Genomic DNA, 24441 nt, shown 5'->3' with positions numbered 1-24441 from the left:
ATATGGATACATACAGAGAGATGGTCTCTCTTTTTTTTTTTTTTTTTTTTCAGTTTGGGCCTAACTGCAGCCTTCTCACCAATGCGAGGGTAAATCTAATACAGAGAGACTCTGAGGGAAGCACTGCTGAAAATGGCAAGGGAGACAGAGACCTGACAACACCATTCTAAGCCCCTGGGTCCAGCCATGCCAACCCAGTTAAGTGGCCCAAGAAATTCTTGGTTTTGTTTAAACTAGGAATTCCAGAAGGAAGCAGAAGCCTGACAAGAGCCCTCAATACCAAGACCCTTTTCCTAGAGTGGAGCAGAAGGTGGCTGGCTGCCTAACGTGCAAATTTAGTGTAATTTGTCTTTGACTCTAAGATACATGGATTGAGGAGAAATTCGTCTAGGCAGCAGAAGTGGCAGGGTAACGGAGGAGCTTTGGGGTTAAACAGACTTGAGTGGAATCCCAGCTCTGCTGCCTACCAGCTGTGTGACTTTGTTCAAGTTACCTAACCTCTCTTTTTCCCCACATGTCTCTTGCTGGTAAAACATGGATAATAGTGTTTGCGTCACTGGAGTACTGTGAGCATGATAGGACATCGTGTACTGAGAATGTACACGCGTCACTCAGTCAGCCCGGTCCGGAACAACCCCCTTTCTTTTGGGGAACTGCTCTTCCCACACTCGAACCAAATGGTTCTGGAGGGCACTGCCAATCATACAATCCAGCTGGTGACACAGTTGTGCCACAGGCTGGGTTACTTATAATACTTTAATCCTTCTCGCCACAGGGATTGGTGCAGGGATGGGCAGGCGACCCACGTCAGGTTTATCAGAGACCACTCCTGGGAAGTTAAAAATTATTATTAATGAAGCTGCTATTTAAGAAAGACATTTCCTCTTTGCTCCCAAGGCTATAATGGTTTAAGTTCAGTGATACCTGCAGCCACAATTCTAGTATTATGGGGATGGCAGCATTAAGCAGAAGGAAGCAGAGGCGAGAGATTAAAAAGGCAAGAAGAGAGTTTTGGTTAAGATTTTGTATTCCTGGGGCTTCCCTGGTGGGGCAGTGTTTGAGAGTCCGCCTGCCGACGCAGGGGACGTGGGTTCGTGCCCCGGTCCGGGAAGATCCCACATGCCGCGGAGCGGCTGGGCCCGTGAGCCACGGCCGCTGGGCCTGCGCGTCCGGAGCCTGTGCTCCGCAACGGGAGAGGCCACAACAGTGAGAGGCCCACGTACCGCAAAAAAAAAAAAAAAAAAAAAAAAAAAAAAAAGATTTTGTATTCCTGGATCTGGTTGTGAAGCTCCTCCTCTGCCCCTGCAGTGCATTGATGCTTACGTTGATGTAAGTCAGGTTTCTATCCCTTACAACCAAGAGACTCTTGATCAATACAATGTGTGATGCCCCTAACGTAAGGCAGATGGCACATAATAAATGCTCACAGTAAACATTTGGCATATTTGAAAGTGCTCCCGGGAAAACGGTTTGAGATCTTTCAGACTTATGAAATTTTTACTTTAGTTTAAGGTAAATTCAGAAGTCCTTGTATATACACATGTGTTTACAGCAATAATAATGTCTACTAATAAGTGCCGTCCCAGTGTCCCAGAGATTTCTGCTTATAGGTACAAGCCATTCCCACGTAGTGCTTAAAAGTAATGCCTATTTTAAAGGAGACGAGTCTACTTTACCCAAAGAACTGGTAAGGAATATTTGTCCTAAGGACATCTGATTAACCCTTCAGAATATCAGCACAGATTGACATATATACACTAATACGTATAAAATAGATAACTAGTAAGAACCTGCTGTATAAAAAAATAAATTAAATACAATTCAAAACAAAAAAATATCAGCCCAACTAGACTGACAACTGCATGTGGACGAACTGTCCTCAGGAGTGCTGGGGGAGAGGAGACGTGCCCTGAAGGAGCTCTTAAAGGCTCTACAAACAAGAGATTCGGAATGAATATCTGCTCTGCTTGAATCTGTCTCCTTCCAGTGTTAACCTTGGAGGGTTTTATTTTTAGTAAAAGAGGTGGGAAGTTTCTTCACTGGGTGGTCTGATATGGTTGATCCCGATTTGAAAAAGTTTGTATGTTAATGACTTCTCTCTACCAAGTCTGTGGGGTGGGGGGGGATAAAGACCAGCCTGTCACTGCCAATTATAAGGAAGTACAGGTCTCCCACCTATCACCTTTTTAAAAACAATAAGGATCAGCCATCTGACTAGAGAAGAAAATGCCCAGATCCACCCAGTCCTCATCTATCTCTGGGCTCTCTTCTCTGTCTTAAAGGAATTTTCCTTCCTCCCCAGTAAGTCTAAGTATAGCAAGCCCACACACCAGACATGGGACAAGGGTGAGGGGTTGATGTGATAGAAATGCTGAGAGAGGGACTTCCCTGGTGGTGCAGTGGTTAATCTGCCTGGCAATGCAGGGGACACGTGTTCGATCCCTGGTCCGGGAAGATCCCACATGCTGTGGAGCAACTAAGCCCGTGCACCACAGCTACTGAGCCTGTGCTCTAGAGCCCGCAAGCCACAACTACTGAGCCCGTGTGCCACAACTACTGAAGCCCACACACCTAGAGTCTGCACTCCACCACAAGAGAAGCCACCGCAATGAGAAGCCTGTGCACCGCAACGAAGAGTAGGCCCCGCTCGCCGCAACTAGAGAAAACCCCCACGCAGCAACGAAGACCCGATGCAGCCAAAAATAAAAAATAAATAAATAAATTTATTTTTTAAAAAAATAGAGGAAAGAAAGAAATGCTGAGAGAGACCAGGGAACCAAGGCTTTGAGTGTGACTACAGGAACTATAAATGGTCACCCAGAATCCTACAATGGTTCCTCAACTAAGCATGAGCCAATCTAGGACAACCAATTATGAGGCCAAGCTGCATGAGATCGCATAAACTCATGTCAGAAATGCTAGCTGGTCCCTGGTTCGATCTCGGGTTTCGGCACCAAAAAAAAAAACAAAACAAAACAAAAAAGAAATGCTAGGTGCTCAAACTTAGAATTTTCAGGGTCTGTCATCAAAGAATCCCTGGAAATAGCTTGCACATGCTGCCCCCGTCCTGTCACAATGCTGGGTACATTGATCTGAGGCACTCAAACATCTCTTGTATTATTATGGCATATTAGGGATTCCTTCGTGTAAATCTTACAGAAAGCCTGAATGATACTGGCTTAAATATATAGGAGGTTGTTTCTTCATGATTTTAGCATTTGAGTTGTTGCCTCTGGTCAAAAGACAGCTGATGCAGCTCTAAACTTCAGGTTTGTATTCAAGGCAGAAAGAAGAGGGACTGGTGGTGCCAGCTGCCTTTGTCTCCTCCTATCTGGAGAGCAAGAGCTTCCCAGAAGATTTCTCAGCAGAAATCTGCTTCTATCTTATTGGTCATATCTGGGCCGTGTGATCAGCCCTAGCTGTCATAAAAGCTGAGAAAGTGGAAACAAGCTTAGACTGATGATGACGCATTCTCAGGCCCGGACCCATGACAGGCTCCAACAAAACTGCAGTTCTGTTAGGAAGCAAGTGGGGGGAATGCATGGATGTTGGCTAGGTAACCAACAGTGTCTGCCATGATGGTTTTATTAAGATCTACACATCCTCACACAGTATCCCAAACACGGAACTTTCCCGTTGTTATTATCTGACATATGTTTAGCAAATTATAACATAGCTCGGCTCCACCATCCTGTTCCCAGTAGAACAGAAAGTGCTCTCTCTTCTTTAAGAGCCAAGTTTTAAATTATTAGAGGAATGCAAATCAAAACTGCAGTGAGGTATCACCTCACACCAGTCAGAATGGCCATCATTAAAATGTCCACAAACAATAAATGCTGGAGAGGGTGTGGAGAAAAGGGAATCTTTGTACACTGTTGGTGGGAATGTAAATTGGCGCAGCCACGATGGAAAACAGTATGGAGTTTCCTCAGAAAACTGAAAATAGAGCTACCATATGATCTAGCAATCCAACTCCTGGGAATACATCTGGACAAAACTATAATTCAAAAAAATACATGCACCCCTATGTTCATAGCAGCACTATTCACAATAACCAAGACATGGAAACAACTTAAATGTCCATCGACAGATGACTGGATAAAGAAGATGTGGGGGCTTCCCTGGTGGTGCAGTGGTTGAGAGTCCGCCTGCCGATGCAGGGGACGCGGGTTCGTGCCCCGGTCCGGGAAGATCCCACATGCCGCGGAGCGGCTGGGCCCGTGAGCCATGGCCGCTGAGCCTGCGCGTCCGGAGCCTGTGCTCCACAACGGGAGAGGCCACAACAGTGAGAGGCCCGCGTATAGAAAACAAAAAAGAAGATGTGGTACATATATACAATGGAATACTACTCAGCCATAAAAAGAATGAAATAATGCCATTCGCAGCAACATGGATGGACCTAGAGATTATCATACTAAGTGAAATAAGTCAGAAAGAGAAAGACAAATACCATATGATATCACTTATATGTGGAATTTAAAATTGACACAAATGGACTTTTCTATAAAACAGAAGCAGACTCACAAACATAGAGAACAGACTTGTGGTTGCCAAGGGGGAGGGCGGGGTGGGGAGGGATGGGTTAGGAGTTTGGGATTAGCAGATGCAAACTAGTATATAGAGGATGGATAAACAACAAGGTCCTACTGTATTGCACAGGGAACTATATTCAATATCCTGTAATAAATCATAATGGAAAAGAATATGAAAAAAAATGTGTGTATACATATATATGTGTGTGTGTGTGTATATATGTGTGTATATATATATCTGAATCACTTTACTGTACACCAGAAACTAACAACATTGTAAATCAACTGTACTTCAATAAAATAAATTAAAAAAAAAAAAGAACCAAGCTTTATACTCTTTCACTTCTGAGGAACGTTTGCTATAGGATTGTGCCTACTGTACAGAGACTCGGTCTCCCAGGTATGTGTGAACACTGAACACCCGTGGAAAGATTAAATACCTTAAGGCTTCAGGGTCAAAGGGACAGAGTGGTTTTACCTAACATACTTTCTGTCTAAGCAGCAGGAACGTTTCCACTAACAACACAATCCAAAAACAGCTCATGTTCCAGCACTCCCCACCCTCACCCCACTCCAACACACGATCCCACGGCAGGCAAAGCAAAAATAACAAAAGTATATCAACCCAAATAACTATCAGTTCTTACCTCGTTAAATGCAAACACTCCACCCAAGCTGCAGAATAACAAAAGCTTATAGATAATAATCCTTTACTTTCCAGTGCTTCAGTATGACCAAAAAGGAAAAAAAAAAAAAGTCAAACCGAACAAACATCACTTGCTGAGGTTAGAGCCAGGGTTAATCTGAGTAGAACTTCTCTCATTTTTACACTTTACATAGGACTGAATGACCAAATTCCTGTGTCATGATCCAATCCGAGGGGTGTGTGACATGACTTTCATGTTGGGTGGTGCCCTTGAGGAAGCTTTCTCTTGCAGAAGGCCTGCCACCCAGGCTCTACAACGGCTGAGTTCTAACATCTGTTCACCTGTGTCTTGGCCATATTGGATGACAGTCTGCGAGGACAATTCTGTCAATGTCTCCTTCCTTTTGAAGTCTAGGTAAGAGACCTTTCCATACCAATGGAAATCAAATACTTGAATATTTATGAATAAAATGATAATGGGGGAATCATAAGGAATATAGATAAAATAAATTTGGTGATGAGCTGAGAATTATCGTACAGCTGGATACAGTGGAGTTCCTTATATACTACTCTATTTGCTTTTGCATGTGTTTAAATTTTTCTACAGTAAAACAAAAATTTTTTTAAAGTATAAATACAAGGCAATAGTTGCTAGATGCCAAATGAATGACCGCCATGGCGCATGGACCCAGATCAAAACCACCACTCCATCCAAGCTCTCAGAATAGAGAGTGTCAGCGTGGAGAAGCGTGAACCTGGGTTACTGGCCATACACACACACTCCAAGAGGTGCTCAGCCTGGATGATTCTGAGAGTCTCTATCTCCTATATAAGAGTTTCTCCCTTCTTCCCTAAGGTAGACAGTGGCAGGGGAGAATGGCCTGCCCCTCACATGACACACATTACTGGAAGAATCACGAATTTCTTTTATTTGACTGTCCAGCTGAACCACAAAAGGAGAAAAGGTCTTTAAACAGACTAAGGAATAAGGAAAAATCATACCTCATGTAAGCCTTTTTTATAAAAAAAAAAAAAAACAATTAAAATAGGCATTTTTCTGGACCAAAATCGAAGTGGTTCTCAGGTTTGTGTGAGAGTTTAAAATATTAGCAAAATGGTTGTATCCTTGTTATAAAAATGGTTGTGGGACCTCCCTGGTGGTGTAGGGGTTAATAATATGCCTGACAGTGCAGGGGACATGGGTTTGAGCCCTGGTCCAGGAAGATCTCACGTGCCCCGGAGCAATGAAGCCCGAGTACCACAACTACTGAGCCTGCGCTCTAGAGCCTGTGAGCCACAACTACTGAAGCCTGTGTGCCTGGAGCTGCAAAAGAAAAGCAAGAAAAGCCACCGCAGTAAGACCACACACCACAGGGAAGAGTAGCCCCCGCTCGCCACAACTAGAGAAGAGAGAGCCTGCGTGCAGCAACGAAGACCCAATGCAGCCAAAAATAAATGAATAAATTTATATTAAAAAAAGATTGTGTTGGTCCAATGTCTGCAGGTGGGATGTGAGGCCCAGCAGGTACACACGTTGCCTGGCCATCACTAGCTTTTTTAACATTTATTTATTTTATTTTGGCTGCATTGGGTCTTCGTTGCTGCACACGGGCTATCTCTAATTGCGGCTACTCTCCGTTGCAGTGTGTGGGCTTCTCATAGCGGTGGCTGCTCTTGTTGTGGAGCACAAGCTCTAGGTGTGTGGGCTTCAGTAGTTGTGGCATGTGGGCTCAGCAGTTGTGGCTCGCGGGCTCTACAGTGCAGCCTCAGTAGTTGTGGTGCACAGGCTTCATTGCTCTGCAGAGTGTGGGATCTTCCCGGATCAGGGCTCGAACCCATGTGCCCTGCATTGGCAGGCGGATCCTTAACCACTGCACCACCAGGGAAGTCCCCACCACTAGCTTTTATTCGTAAGGAAGCGTGGGGAAGCAAACTGAGGAAAGGGAAGTGGAGGGGTAGAGAACAGGTAAATGTTTGGGGTGATATGGGAACAAAGAGCAAGCCACATCCAGGACTTTGAACTACACTGAGACCCAGAGGAGATGGCGCGGAGGTGGAGGAAGCAGGCACCTGGCACATGGGCAGGAGCAAGAGGCAAGCATGTGTTACAGTTCCGAGAAGCAGTGGGGCTGCCGAGCAGGCATGAGCACACAGCTGGTGTGACTTAAGAGGGCCGGAACTGCTCCGGTGTATCTAGTCAGGGCACTGAGCTTTAGACAAAAACCCTGCGTGAGAGGCAGGAGACGGGGTTTGCTGTTCTCAGGGCCTTTCTGGACTGGAACAGCGTAAGCTAACAGTGACACTAAATGCAGTGCATAGCTCACCACTTTTGCCCCTGCCTGAAATGTCCCCCTGCCTATTCCCAGGCCCCTTTACTTCTTTGAGTCCTATTCTTCCTCCAAACCATCCTCATCCAGGAAGCTTTCCTGGATCATCCAAATTCTCAATTATTTCTCCCCCATCTCAATTCTCATAATACTTACCGTCCACATCATTCATTTGGCATCTATCACGTATTACTTTAGGAAATATAAATATATCCCATACGTGTACATGTAGATATGGATATATTTATATATATCCATATCTACATATACATAAGATATATGTGCACATAGATATATACACACATACATACATATATACTTTTTTTTCTTTTTTTTTTGTGGTACACAGGCCTCTCACTGTTGTGGCCTCTCCCGTTGCGGAGCACAGGCTCCGGACGCTCAGGCTCAGCCCCCATGGCTCACGGGCCCAGCCGCTCCGCGGCACGTGGGATCTTCCCGGACCGGGGCACGAACCCGTGTCCCCTGCATTGGCAGGCGGACTCTCAACCACTGCGCCACCAGGGAAGCCCCATACGTATATACTTTTATCTGCAAGAGACAAGAGACTGTGAGTGATTTGCTAACCACTGTAACCCATTCCTTCGAGCCCAATGCACGTGCTGGGAACCAAAGAGGTGAACACACACAGAATTCAAAGCTAGAACTCCTGCGTTTTAGCCCTAGTACCGCAGTTCACTAGAGGTCTAATTCCAACAAGGCACAAGTCACTTAATTAACCTCTCTAGGCCTCACTTCCTCCTCAGAAAAAGCGGCTAAAAATACTAACACCTCCTCACACAGCTCTCAAAAGCAACAAATTAAATCATGGATGTGGAAGCACCTTGTAAATCACTCTTCGGATTTAGGATAATATTATTATGCTGTTCTGAGTTTTAATCTGGACTCTTCCACTTCATGACGGGGTAACCTTGGGTAAATTCTTCAGCCCCTAAAGTCCTTCACTTCCTCACCTGTAAAACAGGAAAGATAACGCCCAACTTGCAGAGTTGTTGTAAGAATTAAATGAAATCACATATATAACGTGGCTAGCACGACACACAGCACCCAGCACTCACTCAGAAGTCTTGGTTCCTTCCCTCGTCTCACCAAGTGTGTCCTGTTTAGCCTTCTGTATCCTGTCCCTGACAGTACCTTGCACACAGCAGAAGTCCGAGGACTATTTACTCTTCTTGATGAAGCTGCTAATGAGAACGATGTCGATGATGACAGATAACATCTATCGACTATCGGTGAAGATGACTTAATGGTCGTCCAACGCCCAGCAAGCCTGACTTTTAAATTGGAACGCACCCCTAGAGCAGCGTGCTTTCTCCCCCTCTCCTTTATGACCTGTGGGGTGAGGGTGGGAGGAGGCCTCCTGTCTAGCAGAGGCCCCTTTAAAGCTGTACCCGGGCTCCCCCTCTGCCAGCCAACTTGCTAAAAATACTACTACAGCAAAAGCTGGAATATTTGCCGAGAAAACTGAATTTCCTGCCACCCTCACCCCCTCCACTCAAATGAGTAAAATCCTGACCTAAGAAGCCCCCAAATCAGCTCCACCAAAGGCACAGCCTCCTACTTCCCACCCTCGTCTTATCATGGAGTCCCTCTGTGGGCTTGAGCCAGGATGTTATGTTCAGAAAGTGCCCACTCCCGGGAGGGGAAGCCGCAAGAATTGGCAAATAGCTTGCCATGTGGTTTGGCTTTTCTCTCTGCTCACAAGGACCAACTCTCTCCAAATCCCCCTCCATCTGTCCCAAGAAGGATCTGTATCGGACCCCAGAAGCTTCCCACTAATCCATCTTTTATCCTCTCTTTTTTTGAACCATCTCCTCCTCTGCCAGCCTTGCCTTCTATTCTGTGCCCTCCTCCTCCACGCTCCATGCTGGGTCCAGACCCTGCACCCACACGTCCCAGCTCCCTCTCTAACCGAGCCCTTCCGGAGTTCTTCTCCTGTCCAGGCCTGCAGTCCTTCTCCTTCAATAGCTGGGGTGGGGGTTGGGGGGGCAAAGATAGAGGAGAGTTTTTGAAATCTCGAGACTCAAGGAGGATAACTCTAGGGCCCAAGCCCAGCAGGTTACTAGGTAACACTCCAAAGGCTGACCTTGGCCCCAGGCGAGACGCAGGGTGAGGCAGCCTGCTCCTTAAACCAGCCAGACCCGGCATTCCACACTGCTCCTGTCCCCTTTCCTTCTCATTGGTTCGAGAATCAGAGGCTCAGAGTTCTACCCAGCCGGACTAGCTGACAAACTCTGGCCACTTAGTCCAGATGAGGAACCCCTTACCAGGGGAAGTGCATGCCCTTGATGTGTGCTGGTGAAGGGGTCCACTTCCGTGCGTGTCTTTGGATGTGAGTGTGTGGCAAGGTGCCCACAGTATGTGTCTCTGTGGATGTGTGGACCTTGTGTGTGTCTGCGTGTAGGTGTCATTAAATAGGGCCATCCGTGTTGCTGCTCCTGCCTCTGGATATTTCAGTCTGTGGGTGTCTGTCTTCCTATCCCAGTCTCTGCCTTCCTGTCTGTCTACCTTTTCCTCACCTCGGGGCCTGCCCATCCCCCAGGACAAGCACTGCGGCCAGTTCTGCGTAGGCGCCTCAAGTGGGCTGTCGCTGAAATGGTTGTTTTGCCCATGGAACTGATAAGCGCGTGTACCTGTTCTCCCTTGGGCCCACTGGTGTTCAGAGACACCCTCACCCCACACAAAGGTGTCTTTTAGGAAGACGAAAGGGCTGTGCTACGTGTGAGGGGGTTTGCTGGGGGGGGGGGGCACATTTTAAAGATAGCCCCTCTTCAGCTCTGACCAGCAGGAAGAAGGGCCTAGAGGCAGTGCAGCCTGCAGAGGGATGTTGCCTAGCAACTTGGGAGACTTTACAGCAAACTCACTAAATCCTGAATTCCTCAGCTCTAATTTGGGAAGAGAAAAGCACGGAGTCCAAGCCTGATATCCAGTCTGCCCCCAGTGTCCTCCTTCCCTCTCTCCTCTGGAATCTGGAGTTGAAATCCAACGGGAACTGGCACAAACCAAGGCCCTAGATGTGCGCATCATTTAGGCAAGGGCTCGAGTTCCCAGGACATCCTGTCACTTGGTGGAGGTGGGGGGATGGAGGATGTGCCAGAGACAGATTGGGGAACAGATTTTCAGTTACAAGGGTGGGTGGGTCCCAAACATGCTGGGAGAGACACCCCTACACCCCAAGCTCTGGAATCCCAGCCAGCATCCAGCTCAGCTTGGGGCCCCAAGCTGGCTAAACCTGTCCCCAGCCAGAGTGGCCACTGGAATTTCCCTTCCGCTCACCTTCCCTTTGGCAAGCAAAGACCGTGGCCCAAATATTCAGGTAAGAAGGAAGCGTGTGACAGCCATGCTAGGACTGGCCAGGGGCTGTTGGTTCACAGCAGTGCTGTTGCAGGATCTCCTGTCCCGACCAGAGCCACAGGGCATTTTCCCCCTCCTCCCTCTGCTTCAGTCAACAGGCCTGAAGGGCAGGCTTCCTTTCTTCCTTCCCTCCTCTGGGACCTCAGCTGAGAAAGGCTTTCTAGTTTTCTCAGAGGCGGCCCACTCTCTTCACTAACATGCCACACTGCCAGCTCTTGTACCCTGACTGGTCTGGGGAGGCTGGCGACCATGAAAGTGGCAGGCTGCTCCTCCACGAAGATCCTCCCCTATCTCCCCTTCCCAGGTCTCTCACAAAGCCCACATCCTTCCTCCATCATGGACCAAATATCCATCTGGATCAAATATCCATCTGATATTTTCCTATACGGGGTTGAGAGTATTTTTTTCCTCCCAGGGGCAAGGGTGAGAGTGGTCAGTTTTTGTCGTATTCAGAAACAGTAGATTAAGAGGTTAGGGAGAGTGTGGTTCAGTGAGTGGGAAGGAAGAGTGTCCATATCCACATATAAATACATCCATTGGGTGTTGTGCATGTATGATTTTGTCTGTTTAGTGCAGGGCATTTAGATAGATGGATGGATAGATAGATATGCAATGCAGACACTTCAGGTAGTGTGACTGCCTGTGGATATGTGTGCGTGTGTGTGCACATAACAGGGAGTCTGCATGTACCTGCTCAGTGTGTGTACAAGGTCTGTGTAGTTATTTTTGCAGGCTGTGTCTGTAGTGTCTGAATGTTGAAGAAATGCACGTTTTAGTGAGCCTGGGGAGTATCATATATGGGCATGTGGGGCTCAGGCGTGAGCTTTTGTGTTTATGTGTGCCCACCTTCTCCATTCCACAGCACAGTGATGACGATACCTTTAAACCGCACGTCTTAGGGGGCATTTCTTTGAGGACTGAGGGGGAGGGAAGGTAGAGGGAGCCATATTTGGGACTCTAGCTAGGTTGTGGAAGTGTGGGGAGGTGGGTGAGGGGTGCATGCTTTTCTCTATGTGGGTGGGAGGGGTGCTGTGCACAGATGCGAGTGTATTCGTGCCCGGGAGGTCGGGGTCCTCCTTCTGCCTGCGCCAGCATACATCTGCCTGGCAGTCTGCCGCCTCGGCAGCAGGGGCGGTGAGTTTGGGAGGATGGGGTGTGTAGGAGGAATGGATGGAAGTGTGTAGGCAGAGGGGTTGGGGCAGGAGGGGGAGCGAGCCGGAGGGAGCCGAGAGGGGGCGTGGTCCCCCTCCAATCTCCCCGCCCACCCTGCCGAAGGCTTCTCCTGATTGGCTTCTCGACCGCAGGGCTCAGGTTACTTTCTCCCGCAGGGCCGAGCGCGGGAGAGAGGACCCAAGAGCTGAGCGGCTGGTTTGGCCCCGGTCGGCTGCCTCCCCACTGCCCGAGTCCCCACCCGGCACCGCACCGACACCCTGCGCCAGCCTCCGTCCCAGACAAGGGCCCCCAACACCAGCATGGACTGCTGCACCGTAAGTTAGAGGGTCTGGGGGACGGGCACTCAGCTTGGCCTGGGGGAAGGGGCACCCGAGAAGCCCCTGGAGGGCGAGTGAGGGATGGAAGTGGGTGCAGAAGACCTAGCAGCAATAAGGGTGCCTGCTGAGACGTGGGTGGTGGGTGGTGGAAGGCGCCCGCCTGACTTGAAAGCCCTAGGAAGAATGTCCCTCAACTCGTGGGGGCGTCTGGGCGCGCATCCGCCAGGCAGTCTAGGTTGGTCTGGGAGCTCGGCAAGGCTCTGCAACAGGGACGCTGCAGGTTAGACGAGAAGAGGAACTTCCCCCAGAGTGACGCTGGAAACCGTCGCCTAGCGAAGCTACCGCGACTCCTTTCCCCTGGCTTTCGTCCCCCACCCCATTCCCCATCCCACTGCCACCGCCGTCGGTGGGCTGACAGGTTGACTCTCGTGACCCTCGCGCCCTGTACAGCGCCGGTGAGATAGTCAATTATTATTGGTTAGCTTAGTAGCGATGATGGGTTGCAAAGAGCCTAGTCCGTGTGGTTCTAGGGAGGGACTGGCCAGACCTCCAATGCCGTCTAGCCCTGGAGGGGGCTGGGTGAAGTGACCGCGAGAGAGCCCTGCTGGCGAGGGAAGGAAGTGTCTGCAATTGTCAGCGCCCACACGGAGACCTAATGCCAAAGAGGGTTGCTGTTAAAGTACTCTGGTATGAAAGCGCCTGGTACAGGACCAGGCTGCTGGCACAGTCGAGGAGTGCAGTGATCATGCATGTATACAATTTATTTGTTCATTTATTTGATATTTTAATTTATTTATTTTTTAGCCCCTACATATGGAGAAAGTCCTACTCCAAAGTCTTGTATCCTCAGCCTTTTGGTCAACCCAGCTAATGATACAAGAGGTTATCACTTTGCCTGCTTAGAAAAGGGAAAAAAGTGAGGTTTGGAAGGAAAGAATAGACCAGTTTAGAAGAGGTGCGACTTCCCTATGTCTGGGTACCAAGAGGCAGAAAGAACTTAGGGACAAGTGGTTGTGGTTGTTGTTATGATGTTTAACTCTTATTAATACAAATAATAGTTGTCAGTTTGTGAACGCTTACCACATACCTAACATTTTATGTTTAATCATCACAACAGCCCTGTGGAGTAGATATTTTCCCCATTTCACAGATGTGCAAACTGATGTTTAGAAAGATTAAATGATTTGCCCAAGGAGGCACTGCTTCTAAGTGTGGAGGTGGGACGCTAGCCTTGTCTGATTCCAATAGCTGTAATTTAACCTCTCCTATAAACATTTACTATATTTCCTCATTATAAAGGTAATATGGTCATAACAAAAAAATTTAAAAACTAAAGAAAAGTATAAAAAAGAAACATACCAATCATCTACAATCCCACCCCCTGGAGAAAGCTCTAATAACATATTTTCTTCCAGGCTTTCTCCTCTGTTTGTTACTCCCCAGGAAGCAGTTTTTGGTTGTGAAAGGAGGAATGGGCTCTTAATGGAGGTTCCTGGGCTCCTCACCCCCAGCAGTATTTTACAAAACAGAGAAAATAAATGGATGGTGGGATCTGGATACATATGTAAGGGAGAGGAAATACTGCCAAGATGGTAAGAATGATGGGGAAGGGAAGGTAGGAAGAATGGTCAGTGGAAGGAGGTGAGAGAGCAAAGACTCCAAGAAGCCAGGGAAGGAATGTAAATTGTCTCCCCTGGTACCTGCAGGACTAATTAGAGTAGGATGTCGTGTCCCTGCCTGTAGGCTCTGGTCTGCCCTGGACCATGCTCCTGGGTGCCCACAAGGCCATACTGAGGGGTTGGTAGACGTGGTTGGAATAAGTGTCCCCTAAAAAAAGGAGAAGCTGCCCACCCAAACAGCACAGAAGAGGCAAATGCACAATTATCCCAGTGGCCCAGCACCCTGGGTCACCTCCTCCAGCACATTCTCTACACAGGAGCCTTCCCCTTTCAGGCCCTGTCCTGGGTCTGCAGGGCTAAAGAACTGAGCAAGAGACAGCACCATTGTCAGGCTGTGGGGGGGTGGGGAGGGGTGGCGTGGTGGCCAAGAAGAGGTAACGGGACAGAGCATAGGGGCAGGGCTGGCACTGAGCATCTTCCTACCCAACCCCATTCTGTGGAGGGCTCGGCTCAATGCTGGGAAGCAGCTGGGACATGCATAGAGAGCAGAGCACATCTGGGGGGTGGGGACCGGTCCCTCTTCACCTTCCATTCTGGAGCTGTCCTTGCTGACCATCCAACCTGGTGTCCTGCTTTATTTTCTTCTTTCTCCTTTGTAAGGAGGGTCAAACAGAAATGAGAAGAAGAAAACAGATCCGCTTTTTTTTAATAAGAGCAAGAGCTATTGATTCAGATGTATCAGTTGCCAATTTACATAGTCTGACTTTATATCTGACTTTCCTGAATTCACTTAATATAAAAAGGCAAAGAAACATTTTTTTGGACCCATTTTTTGCTTGGTCTAGTTGACTTGGTCCAGCTGAACTCATAGGAATAATTACCTTCCCTGAGGTAGTGGTTAACAGCACAGGTTTCTGAATCCCATCACTATTTGTCAGCTCTGTGACCTTGGGTAAGTTACAAAATGTCTCCGAGGATGTGTCTTTACCTGTAAAATGGGAATTAAATGAGATAATGTGTGCAAAGCGCTTAATACAGGGCCCAGCATATAACAAGAAGTAGGCAGGGATCGTTCTTAAAGCTTTTAGGATTTGGGGGCTGAAGGAGACTTTATTCATCTAGGCCAAGTTCTAGTTGTGGCTGAAGATATTGAGACCCTCAGCGGTGAAGTGATGGGACCATTTGGGACCAGAAGCCATGGCTCGTGTTTTGCCCACCTTTGTCCCCCTCCCCCTCCTACAAACCCCCCGGTTCATGCAGAGCTCTCAGGCACACACCACCAGATCTTGGCTTTGGAAGACACCGACCCAGGCACCATGACCCTTCCCAGATTCCTTTTACTGTCCCTCCGTTTCTGTCCCTCCAGCTCTGCCCTGAGAATTCAGCTGGAGGGAGAGGGGGCTGATTCCGGGGAGGAGCAGCGTGCTGAGGGTGGCTCTGTCTGTTGTTCCATCCTGGATCCAGCTGGGGTGGGTGGTGGCCGCAGGTGGGCCTTAGCATGTTTGGGGGAAGGTACCCCTTCCTCCGCTCAACCTCTACAGCTGCTGGCCCAGGAGAGGGGCTCAGGAATGTTTTCTTGATCATCGTCCTCTTTTGAGAAGAAGCATCCCTATTCCCTGAGACATCCCAAGAAAGGCTTGAGCTCTGAGAATCAAGGATCCAAAAAGGGTTGTTTCTGTTTCTAAGTGGGGGATAAGATGTCGGGGGGCGAGCACTAGACCCAGAAAAGACAAAAAGAGTGTGTCAGACCCCTCCACAACCACACCGGCCCTTGATAACTCCTTTTAACCGAAGCTGAATCAATTGTGGACATCTTGAGCACAAACGGAGGAACTCTGAAGCCCAGGAAATGAAGACAGCCTTGGGAACCATATGAGAGGAAGCCATTTGTAAACCTGGGATTAGGGCATCTGGGATGTAAATTTGTGCCTCCTAGGACAGGACCAGGCTGGGGCAGTGATCACTGAGGCCCCACGCACATCCATCCCAATTCCGTGAACCGGACAGGCGATAGAGCGAGGGGAAAGGAATAGAACTGAATTACTACTACTGCGTGAGACCTCTGCGGAGAAGCAAAGTACAGGGAAAGCAGTGGAAGTCCTCAGGCAAAAAAAAAAAAAGCAAATTCCTAGAAGCCAGAGGGTCAGTTCAAAGAAGAAATGCCCTTCTAACTCCACAGTACCCTTCTGCTTCCTACCCCACGTCATCACTGTGAGTAACGCTCAGCGAGAGGCAGGCTGGGGGCGGGGGTGCTGAGGCCCTCTCCGTTCCAGAGCCTCGACTCTGAAATGAGTCCCATCAATTCCCTAAGCCTTTCTATTCTCAGCTAGGGCAGGCTGCTGGAGAAACAGAAACCTGGAGCCTGTGGGTGGGTCTCATTATTTTTAGGTTGATCCCTATGAAATTGTTTTTATATGACCACTTTAGCCTACAAAAACAGCTCTTTCACATCAACTCACTATCATTTAAAGGAATCATAATAGCTACCATTAATCGACCAACTAGATCATGCCAGAAGCTTTCTGCATATCGCATTGTTTATTCTTCCCCACAACCCAGAGGTAGATATTATTATCTGATTGCAGATGAAGGAACTGAGTTAGGAAAAGCTTAGAAAAATTGCCCAAGACCACTCAGTTAGCAAGTGGTGGAGCTTGGTTCCTTTTCTTGAATGCCTTTGCTCACCTGCAGCGTAGGGGTTAAAAATATCCTCTGGACTCTGACATACAAAGGATTGACTCTTTGGTCCACTGATAACTACCGGTATGACCTCAGGTATGGTTTCCACACTCCAATCAGTTTTATCAGGGGTAAACTGGGATAACAATGAAAGGTACATCATAGAGTTGTTGCCAAAGACTAAATAAAATAACGTCTGTAAAACTCCGTGATGCTGTGCCGGGAACCAGGGCAGTGCTTAAACGGTAGCTATTGTCATAATTCTTTTCTTTCTCTTGAGCACATCATGGAAAGGGCTTCTTGGTCCTGCTCTTTTCCTTTTGTCCTTTTTTGGAGTGAAGCCTTTTCTCTGTAGCTTCTTCCAGACCATCTCCTCTCTTCTGTTTGAGTACATTCTGAGGAGCAGTGCAAAATGGAGAGGCAATGGGAAAACAGTCTCTGGCCTCTCGCCCTGGGTGGAGGGAGGCTGCGTCGCTGAGGGGTAAGCCCCATCTTCACCCTAACTCCAGCTTTGAGCTCTGGTGTGATTTTACTTAGCCAAGGGACTGGCCTGCTGATTCTTCTGAACCCTCTCCCAGGGAATCCTGGACTCAGAAGGGACCCTTCTGAGCTGGAGGCACCCTGTGAGGATGGGGGGAAAGGCAGCCACATCCAGGAGTCCCTGCTGTGGTTTACTGTGCTCCTCCAAACCCACCCTCCGGTCAGCTGGGCAGCTCCCCTAACTCGGCTGCCGGCAAGGGGCCTTCGCTCACTCAGGGCTACCCGGCTGTCTTGTATCCCATCTACCGTGCACTTCTCTTTCCTGAGTTGGGAACACAACTGTGTCCACCTGACCCTGAACCTTCCTTTTTGCCTGCCGCTGCCCAGAAGACACACACACACACACACACACACACACACACACACACACACAGGCCCTGCCTTAGCCCTTCTCTGCACTTCCCACTCCCGCGTCGCCCTCGTCTCAATCCCCCAACACTCTCCTCCTACCCCACCCTCGGGGGGCCTCGGCCCGGTCACCCCACAAGGACGCCCCCCCCACCCCCCAGGAGAGCGCCTGCTCCAAGCCGGACGACGACATTTTAGACATCCCGCTGGACGATCCGGGTGCCAACGCGGCCGCTGCCAAAATCCAGGCGAGTTTCCGGGGCCACATGGCGCGGAAGAAGATAAAGAGCGGAGAGCGCGGCCGGAAGGGCCCGGGCCCCGGGGGTCCTGGCGGAGCTGGGGGCGCCCGGGGAGGCGCGGGCGGCGGCCCCAGCGGAGACTAGGCCAGGTGAGGCGGGCCGCAGGCTCTCCTTCCCGACCCCGGACCCCCTCCTCCGAAGGAGCAAGGAAGACTGAGGGCGGCTGGGGGGTGGAGAGGGGTGTGGAAGGAGTCAGGAATGGGGACCTAGAAATCTGAGACGTGCGGGGGGTGGGAGGAGGCTGCGGACGCCGCGGGTTGGAGCGCTCACCTGTTTCTCTCTCTCCACCCGGCCTGCTGCCCCGCCCCGGACCAAAGAACTGAGCATTTTCGAAGGTAATGAATACGACTCCGAAGCAGCGGGGTGGGACCCCTGAGTGGGAGGAAAGGACCAAATCCCCAGCCCTTCCCTCCGCCCGCCCTCACCTCCTCCCAGCCAGGGAAAATGCACCTGCGCCTGCAGGCTTTCTGACACTTGGAGACGCCTGAGACTGCGACGGGGACGCACCTGGACCGACACAGATACCCAGTCACCCGCGTTTGACCAGCCCGGCCGGGGGCCATAAACACCCAGCGTCTCACACGTACCGGCCGCGGGCTCATTTCAGCTCAGTGACTCCGGGTGGGCAGTTCCGGGTGACCGGGGCTCCCTGGTGCTCCCCGCCCTGGTTCCTGGTTCTGGAAGGAGAGGGGAAAGGAAGTACAGGGAGAGGGCAGGTGCTCAGACTTTCTCTCTCCTCAGTTCCCGAAGAGAGATGGATGCCACGTCCCCTTCGCAGTGACGAGACTTCCCTGCCGTGTTTGTGATCCTCTCCTTCCCACCAACCTGCCAGCTTAAGGAGCCCTCTCTGCGTCCTCAGAGACTCCCTCACCGAGGCAGACTCCGTCGAGGACTCACCAAGGCCGTGCCCTTTTAGTTAGTTCTCCAGTCTAGTATGGTCCCCATTTGCCCTCCCTTCGACCCTAACCCCAATCTCCGCGCTCCCAAATCTTCCTTCTTTAGCTTCTCTCCCACCTCTCCCCGCACCCAGCATGCTGCTCTGCCTCCGCAGCCTCGGTGCGCTTCCCTTCGCGCTCTGCGGAGGGCGCCCTAAGCGTTGCCCAAAAACACTCCAAAAAAAAAAGTCCTTTCGATCTCTGCGCAGCTAAAGGGGGCGCCGTGCCTCTCTGCGCTGTTCACGTCCCAGCTTAGTCCCAGAACTTTGGATAGGGGAGGAGGGTTTTTATGGTGTCGGATACTCCTTGCTGTGATCGGAAGTCCCCATTTCACACCCCAACCCCACACCTGCCTGTAATCTGCCCTCCCCTCTCCCCAGCGCACCCCGAGAGCCGCCTCGCCAGCTCTCTGCTTGTTTCTGCAAAGGCCGAGTGTGGGGGAGGCTCGGTAGGAGGAGTCTTCCGCGGCCCCGCCCCTGCTCCTGCTGGCCCCGCCCCCACGGGCTCCTGGGGCTGTGGCCGGGAGGGTTTTTATCTCCGTGTGTGCATGTGACCGTGCTGGGTTGGAATGTGAACAATAAAGAGGAATGTCCAAGTGTTCAGAGGGTGCCGGGGGGAGGGAGTTTGGGTGCACAAGGCCACCGTTCGAAATTTTGAACAATCTCCTTTGACCGAACCAAAAAGTGGAGGTGGAGAGGGGGAAGGGAGGAGAGGAACCTGGGTTAGAACGTACCTTCGGAACCAACCAGACTTCCCGCCTACAGCATCCCCTCTGGGACTTCAAGCCCGCTCCTTCCCTTACCGGTAACACCCTCTAGGCCGCCTAGAGGAATTGGCTATACCGGCAGAAAGAAGGAGACAATATGGTACCCAAAGGCTTTACTTCTTGATATTCCCCCTCAGGGATCGGGAGAGAAATCAGACAAGCATAGGGAGCTTAGACTTGGTGGTCGTCACAGTGCTGGCAGACGGGGGCCTCTCCAGGAGCCCATTGTTAGATTCGGCCCTCACAGAAGTTTGCTCAGAAATCCCAGGTGCGGTGGCATCCTCCCTGATAAACATAGGCAATTCTTAGTGAAGGCTGGAAGCATCCCTCAGAGCACCATCATCCTCTAACCCAGGGACTTCTAATTTTCACTCTGCATAGGAATCATGGTGGAACTTTGGTTGAAATGAAGATTTCAGGCCCCATCACCCCAACACACACACACACACACACACACACACACACACACACACACACACACACACAGAGATTCTGCTTCAGGAGGAATAGGAAGTGGCTTGAATCTGCATGTTTAACAAGCTCCTGGTGACTTCTGTTCGAGTAATCTGAGGACCACACTTGGAGAAATATTGCTCTGATCCCTATTCTGGACCCCATGACTGACAGCTGAAGTTGAGGACAGGCGGCTTTTGCCCCTCCTTTCCTTACTGCCCCCCACACAAGAACGAAACTCAGCTGGGTGCTCAGGACAAACAACTGGCCTCCACATCCTGTCGATGTGTATAAAAGACCTTAAATAGTGAAGAGTAAAAATTCTTCTAAGTGTGAGGAGGTGAGGGCAGCTCATGAGCCAAGCCCTCCGCCCTGCACACTTCGCTCACACGCTCAACTACACGGGCTGTACTGCCACTCCTACCACAAAAGCCCAGGGCTGAGCAGCACCCCGTGCCCTGACCGCCCCCCCACAAAGGTGTCAGAGTTTGAGGGCTGAAATCACCAACTCTTCTTTTTTTTTTTTCTATACGCGGGCCTCTCACTGTTGTGGCCTCTCCCGTTGTGGAGCACAGGCTCCGGACGCCCAGGCTCAGCGGCCATGGCTCACGGGCCCAGCCGCTCCGCAACATGTGGGATCTTCCCCGACTGGGGCACGAACCCGTGTCCCCTGCATCGGCAGGCGGACTCTCAACCACTGCGCCACCAGGGAAGCCCTGAAGTCACCAACTCTTAACCCAAGCCCTTTCTTCCCACTCTGCACCGGCCCTCAGCCCTCCTGCTCACCGTAGGTCACTACCCCCGTATGTCTCCTTGGGCTTCTTCCTCCTGTCTTTCTGGAACCGTATCAGGCAGAACACAGCAACTGACAGGAAGAGCACTCCCAGCAGCACCCCGATCACAGCCCCGGCCACTCGGCCTTTGGAAGGCTCTAGGAGACACAGGATCCTCAGAGCTGCAGACCTTCCTTGGTGCTTCAGATAGCTTCATGCAGACCCCCAACCCAGGCCTGCCAGCCCAGCCTTTGCCCAGCATCCCCTACCAGTCACAGAGAGGGTCAGCTCACAGGATGCGCTGCCCATCTGGTTGGTGGCCACACAGCGGTAGGTGCCCGAGGAAGCCAGGGAGAGATTGGTGAGAATGAGCTGGCCGGACACCTCATCTAGAGGGTAAAGAGGAAGTGTTCCATCATTCATTCAACTCACAGTAAGCTATACTATGACAAAAGCATATTTCATTTCATCTTACAATAATCCTGTCAGGAAGGGACTAACCTCATTCTATTAGTGGGGAAACTGGCTCAGAAGGAAAGTAATTGTCCAAGGCGACCCAGAGAGGAAGTGTCAAAACCACTGCAACTTCTGCGCTCTTCCCACACTACACAGCTGCCTTTTCAGGGAAGGGGGAGACAGCACACACATGAAGGGTTCAGAAACCACAGTGGAATTGGGGTGGGGTGTCTACTGGCTGATGTCAGGTTCTTGGTTGGGGGAAAAGGGCTTGATTGCTGGAAACTGTGCCCTCTGGATGGCTCTAAGCTGACCCAAATGCTCTTCTAAGCTGCTTCTTACCTTCCCTTTAGAAGGAAGAGCACACATTGGGAGGTGATCTGGGGGGCTCTCCGGATTGATAAAGGGGCTTGCTGGGGCTGGGAGGAGAACCAGGGCACTGGAGCCAGCATGAGGAGGCTGGGAAGCCAAGGCTTTTAGACAGTCACATGGTTCCTTGAAGAAACTGGCTAAATGATTCAAGCCAGTCCATGCTACTCTTCCTCGGCTTCCTCTCTAGGAAGTTTGGAAATGACTCATGACCCTCAAGAAATCTAAAAGGAATCCCGACCCCCAAAATAGGCAAGTGGGAATCATAGAATGCCCCTGCCTTCCGCTCTCTTCCAGGATATCAGAAGTACATTTAGCTTGAGTAATGCTCCGGGGACCACGCAGCCACAGACTGTACAGGAAGACAGGAGGGAACAATAACAGAAGCCAGGGAAGAAGCAGGGGAAAGGTATAGCAGTGTGTCTCATACCTGCAAGCTTGGAACTCGTACTATGGGCGTGTGGAGTTTAGAGGTCAGATTTGCCCAGGTTCTGAGTCCCTTCTTCCTTGAAGAAGGTGGTGTGGGCCCTTACCTTGTACCATGCTGCCGGGAGGTGGTGTAGGAGAAGATCCAAGGCGGATCCAGTTGTACACTGGCCTGGGGGCTCCCTCGGAAGAGCTGCATCTCAGTGCAGCAGAGCCCCCCACGGAGGTTTGACCACTCTGACTGCACGAGGGGCTATTGGGAGGCACTGCAAAAATCACAGGAAGTACCTTAGCCATCTTCTAACCCCAGCCCCATGAAGTGCTAGGTTTCCTGCTTCAATACCTCCTATCACGTAGTGGCCCACCTCTATTCACATACCACTGCATCCCAGGGAAATGATTTCCACTATTGGAAATTCTGATTGTTAGAAAATTCTTCTTCATGTTGAACCAAAAATCTGTTAGTATAATATCCCAGTTGGTCCCAATACCTGCCCTCTGGGCCCACAAAGAGAAATGAAAAAAACTCTCCTCCCCACGACAGCCCTTCAGATATTTGAATGCAGCTGTCATACACCACCTCCTAAGTCTTCTCTTTTCCATCTAAACATCTCCAGCCCCTTTAATAGTTTCTTCTCTAGTTTGGGGTGAGATGGGTGCTCTGAACACAAAGTTAGTGCTTAGTGGCAGGGGCCCTTTTTCCTTTAATGGGTACTCCCCCCTCTCTGCTCCTGACCTAGAGAGGGCCAGAAACCCAGCTACAAATGGGAGGTTCCCCCAAAGATGGAGCTGTTGGGGCATGACTCAGATCCCTATCTGTGGGAGCGACTGAGGGAGGAGGCGTTCTTTGTGGAGGGTGGAGCAGGGGTAGGATTGGAGGACTTTGGGAAGGAGGCATTTTCCTTCGGGATCCCCAGTGCAGTTGTGCCCTTGGGCTGGAACTCAGGATAGGGGAGGATTTAGCAGGGCCAGTGCAATCTTTCAGGTTATGTGGGTGGCTGGTGGGTCCCCAGCCTGCCTCACCCAGCACAGTAAGGTTGATTAACCCCAACCCATTGGTGTAGAAATCTGGCGGGTTGTTAACATGGCAGAGGTAGGTTCCAGTGTCCGAGGGGTGGACATCAGTCAGTTTCAGGGTGGCCACTCCCCCTGTGGGGGGGTTCTGAAGCAGGCTGGCCCTCTCTGCCTTAGAACCAGTTGGATACAGCTGGCCGTTGGTGAAGTACAGGATCTGGGGAGAAGCAGAAGACACATATGTGCTTTTTGCCACCTGGCGTCAACTCTGTAGTCCTTCTTCAACGCGGGTATTAGAAGCCCCTCCCTTACGGTCGCCAGGGAAGCTGATACTCTGTAGCCAGAACCAGGGAGGTCTATCCGTCGCCAAATACCATCCCTTCCCAGGTGCTGAATGAACTACAGTCATTGCTTTCCGCTAAGCGTGCTCTCAGTCTGGGGGGAGGGGAAGCAAATATTCCCGGAGGGGGCAGCATTTTTATCCTGCTTTTAATCACAACAGCTTAGCCTTGGTGGGTTTACGAACTGACACTGGAGCGGCACTAACGTACAGGGGTTGCATGGAGGAACTCGGGGAGGCGGCTGGATACACAGGGCTGTATGTGTGATATAGCCTCACGGAGACTGCGTTCCTAAGAAGATCTAGAAAGATCTTTTTCATCCAAGCATACCGATCCACAAATGCGCCCTCTCCGACCCCCTCACCCTCAACGCTGGGTGGGTCCCCTGTTCCTGCCTCTCTTGGCCAAGCCCGCCAAAGGCAGGAGGGCCCCCCATTCCGCGCGGGTGCCCTCAGCTCACGGGTTGGGACGAGGAGACGGGCCTCCCAGGCTGCACGAAGCTCCACTCCAGGGCGAAGTTGTCTCCCACCGACGTGCTGTAGCTGCACGTCAGCTCGGCGGTCTTGCCCACCGGCGCGCTCAGGGGCTCGGTGGGCACCTTCACCTCCACGGCCAGCCCGGGGGCTGCAGTGGCCGAAAGGCCGGCGGGAGAAGCGCTCAGGTGACGCGGCCGGGGTGTCCTTGTTCCCCTGGGGCTCAACTCCCTCCGCTCCATCCCTCCCTTCCTGAAGCCTGAGGTTTCCAGGAGGGAGGAGCCCCCACACCACCGGCTCTTTGGGTGGAAGGACCTGAAAGGGCCAAGACTGGGCCCGGTCTGAGGGTGTGCTTGTCGGGGAAAGGAAACAAAAGTCGGGTGGTGGTTACACCCTCCCGAGAGGCCCAACTTATCTGCTGGCCCAGCGGCCTCCTCTGTCCTCCACCCTCCCAGCGGCCTTCGACGTCTTCTCCCGGGCTCTGGCCCCGCCCCCTCCCACCGCCGTCCGCTGGCCCCCTCCTTACCACTCAAGCAGACCCAGCCCAGCAGGGCTCCGCAGAGGAAGGGCCCCTGGAGCCAGG

The 24441-nt window shown here is 50.9% G+C and overlaps 2 protein-coding genes across 2 annotated transcripts; one reads left to right on the top strand and one right to left on the bottom strand.

Moving 5' to 3' along the window:
- The first annotated feature begins 5489 nt into the window (after window positions 1-5489).
- On the top strand, window positions 5490-19385 carry NRGN (neurogranin). The gene is made up of 5 exons (XM_032641260.1): window positions 5490-5593; window positions 12206-12364; window positions 17715-17941; window positions 18170-18187; window positions 18594-19385. Exons 2-3 carry the CDS (start codon window positions 12350-12352, stop codon window positions 17934-17936), a joined length of 237 nt encoding a protein of 78 aa, XP_032497151.1. The 5' UTR covers window positions 5490-5593; window positions 12206-12349; the 3' UTR covers window positions 17937-17941; window positions 18170-18187; window positions 18594-19385.
- Window positions 19386-19653: 268 nt separating this feature from the next.
- On the bottom strand, window positions 19654-24204 carry VSIG2 (V-set and immunoglobulin domain containing 2). Its single transcript, XM_032641259.1, has 6 exons — window positions 23846-24204; window positions 23054-23261; window positions 22138-22296; window positions 21049-21168; window positions 20793-20937; window positions 19654-19838 (listed from the first exon to the last, which is right to left on the bottom strand). Exons 1-6 carry the CDS (start codon window positions 24098-24100, stop codon window positions 19706-19708), a joined length of 1020 nt encoding a protein of 339 aa, XP_032497150.1. The 5' UTR covers window positions 24101-24204; the 3' UTR covers window positions 19654-19705.
- Window positions 24205-24441: the final 237 nt, after the last annotated feature.

Source organism: Phocoena sinus, chromosome 8 (genome assembly GCF_008692025.1).
Source record: "Phocoena sinus isolate mPhoSin1 chromosome 8, mPhoSin1.pri, whole genome shotgun sequence".
Classification (NCBI taxonomy): domain Eukaryota; kingdom Metazoa; phylum Chordata; class Mammalia; order Artiodactyla; family Phocoenidae; genus Phocoena; species Phocoena sinus.
The sequence above is the reverse complement of the archived record's forward strand: the minus strand, read 5'-3'. Positions and strand labels throughout refer to the sequence as shown.

Bases quoted from the DNA above. Each gene is read 5' to 3' on its own strand.
- VSIG2 (XM_032641259.1), bottom strand. From the start codon at position 24,100: ATGGAGCGGAGGGAGTTGAGCCCCAGGGGAACAAGGACACCCCGGCCG. The intron at 21,169-22,137 runs GTAAGGGCCCAC...TTTACCCTCTAG, and splicing joins TCCCGGCAGCATGGTACAAG to ATGAGGTGTCCGGCCAGCTC. The intron at 20,938-21,048 runs GTAGGGGATGCT...TGTGTCTCCTAG, and splicing joins GCTGACCCTCTCTGTGACTG to AGCCTTCCAAAGGCCGAGTG.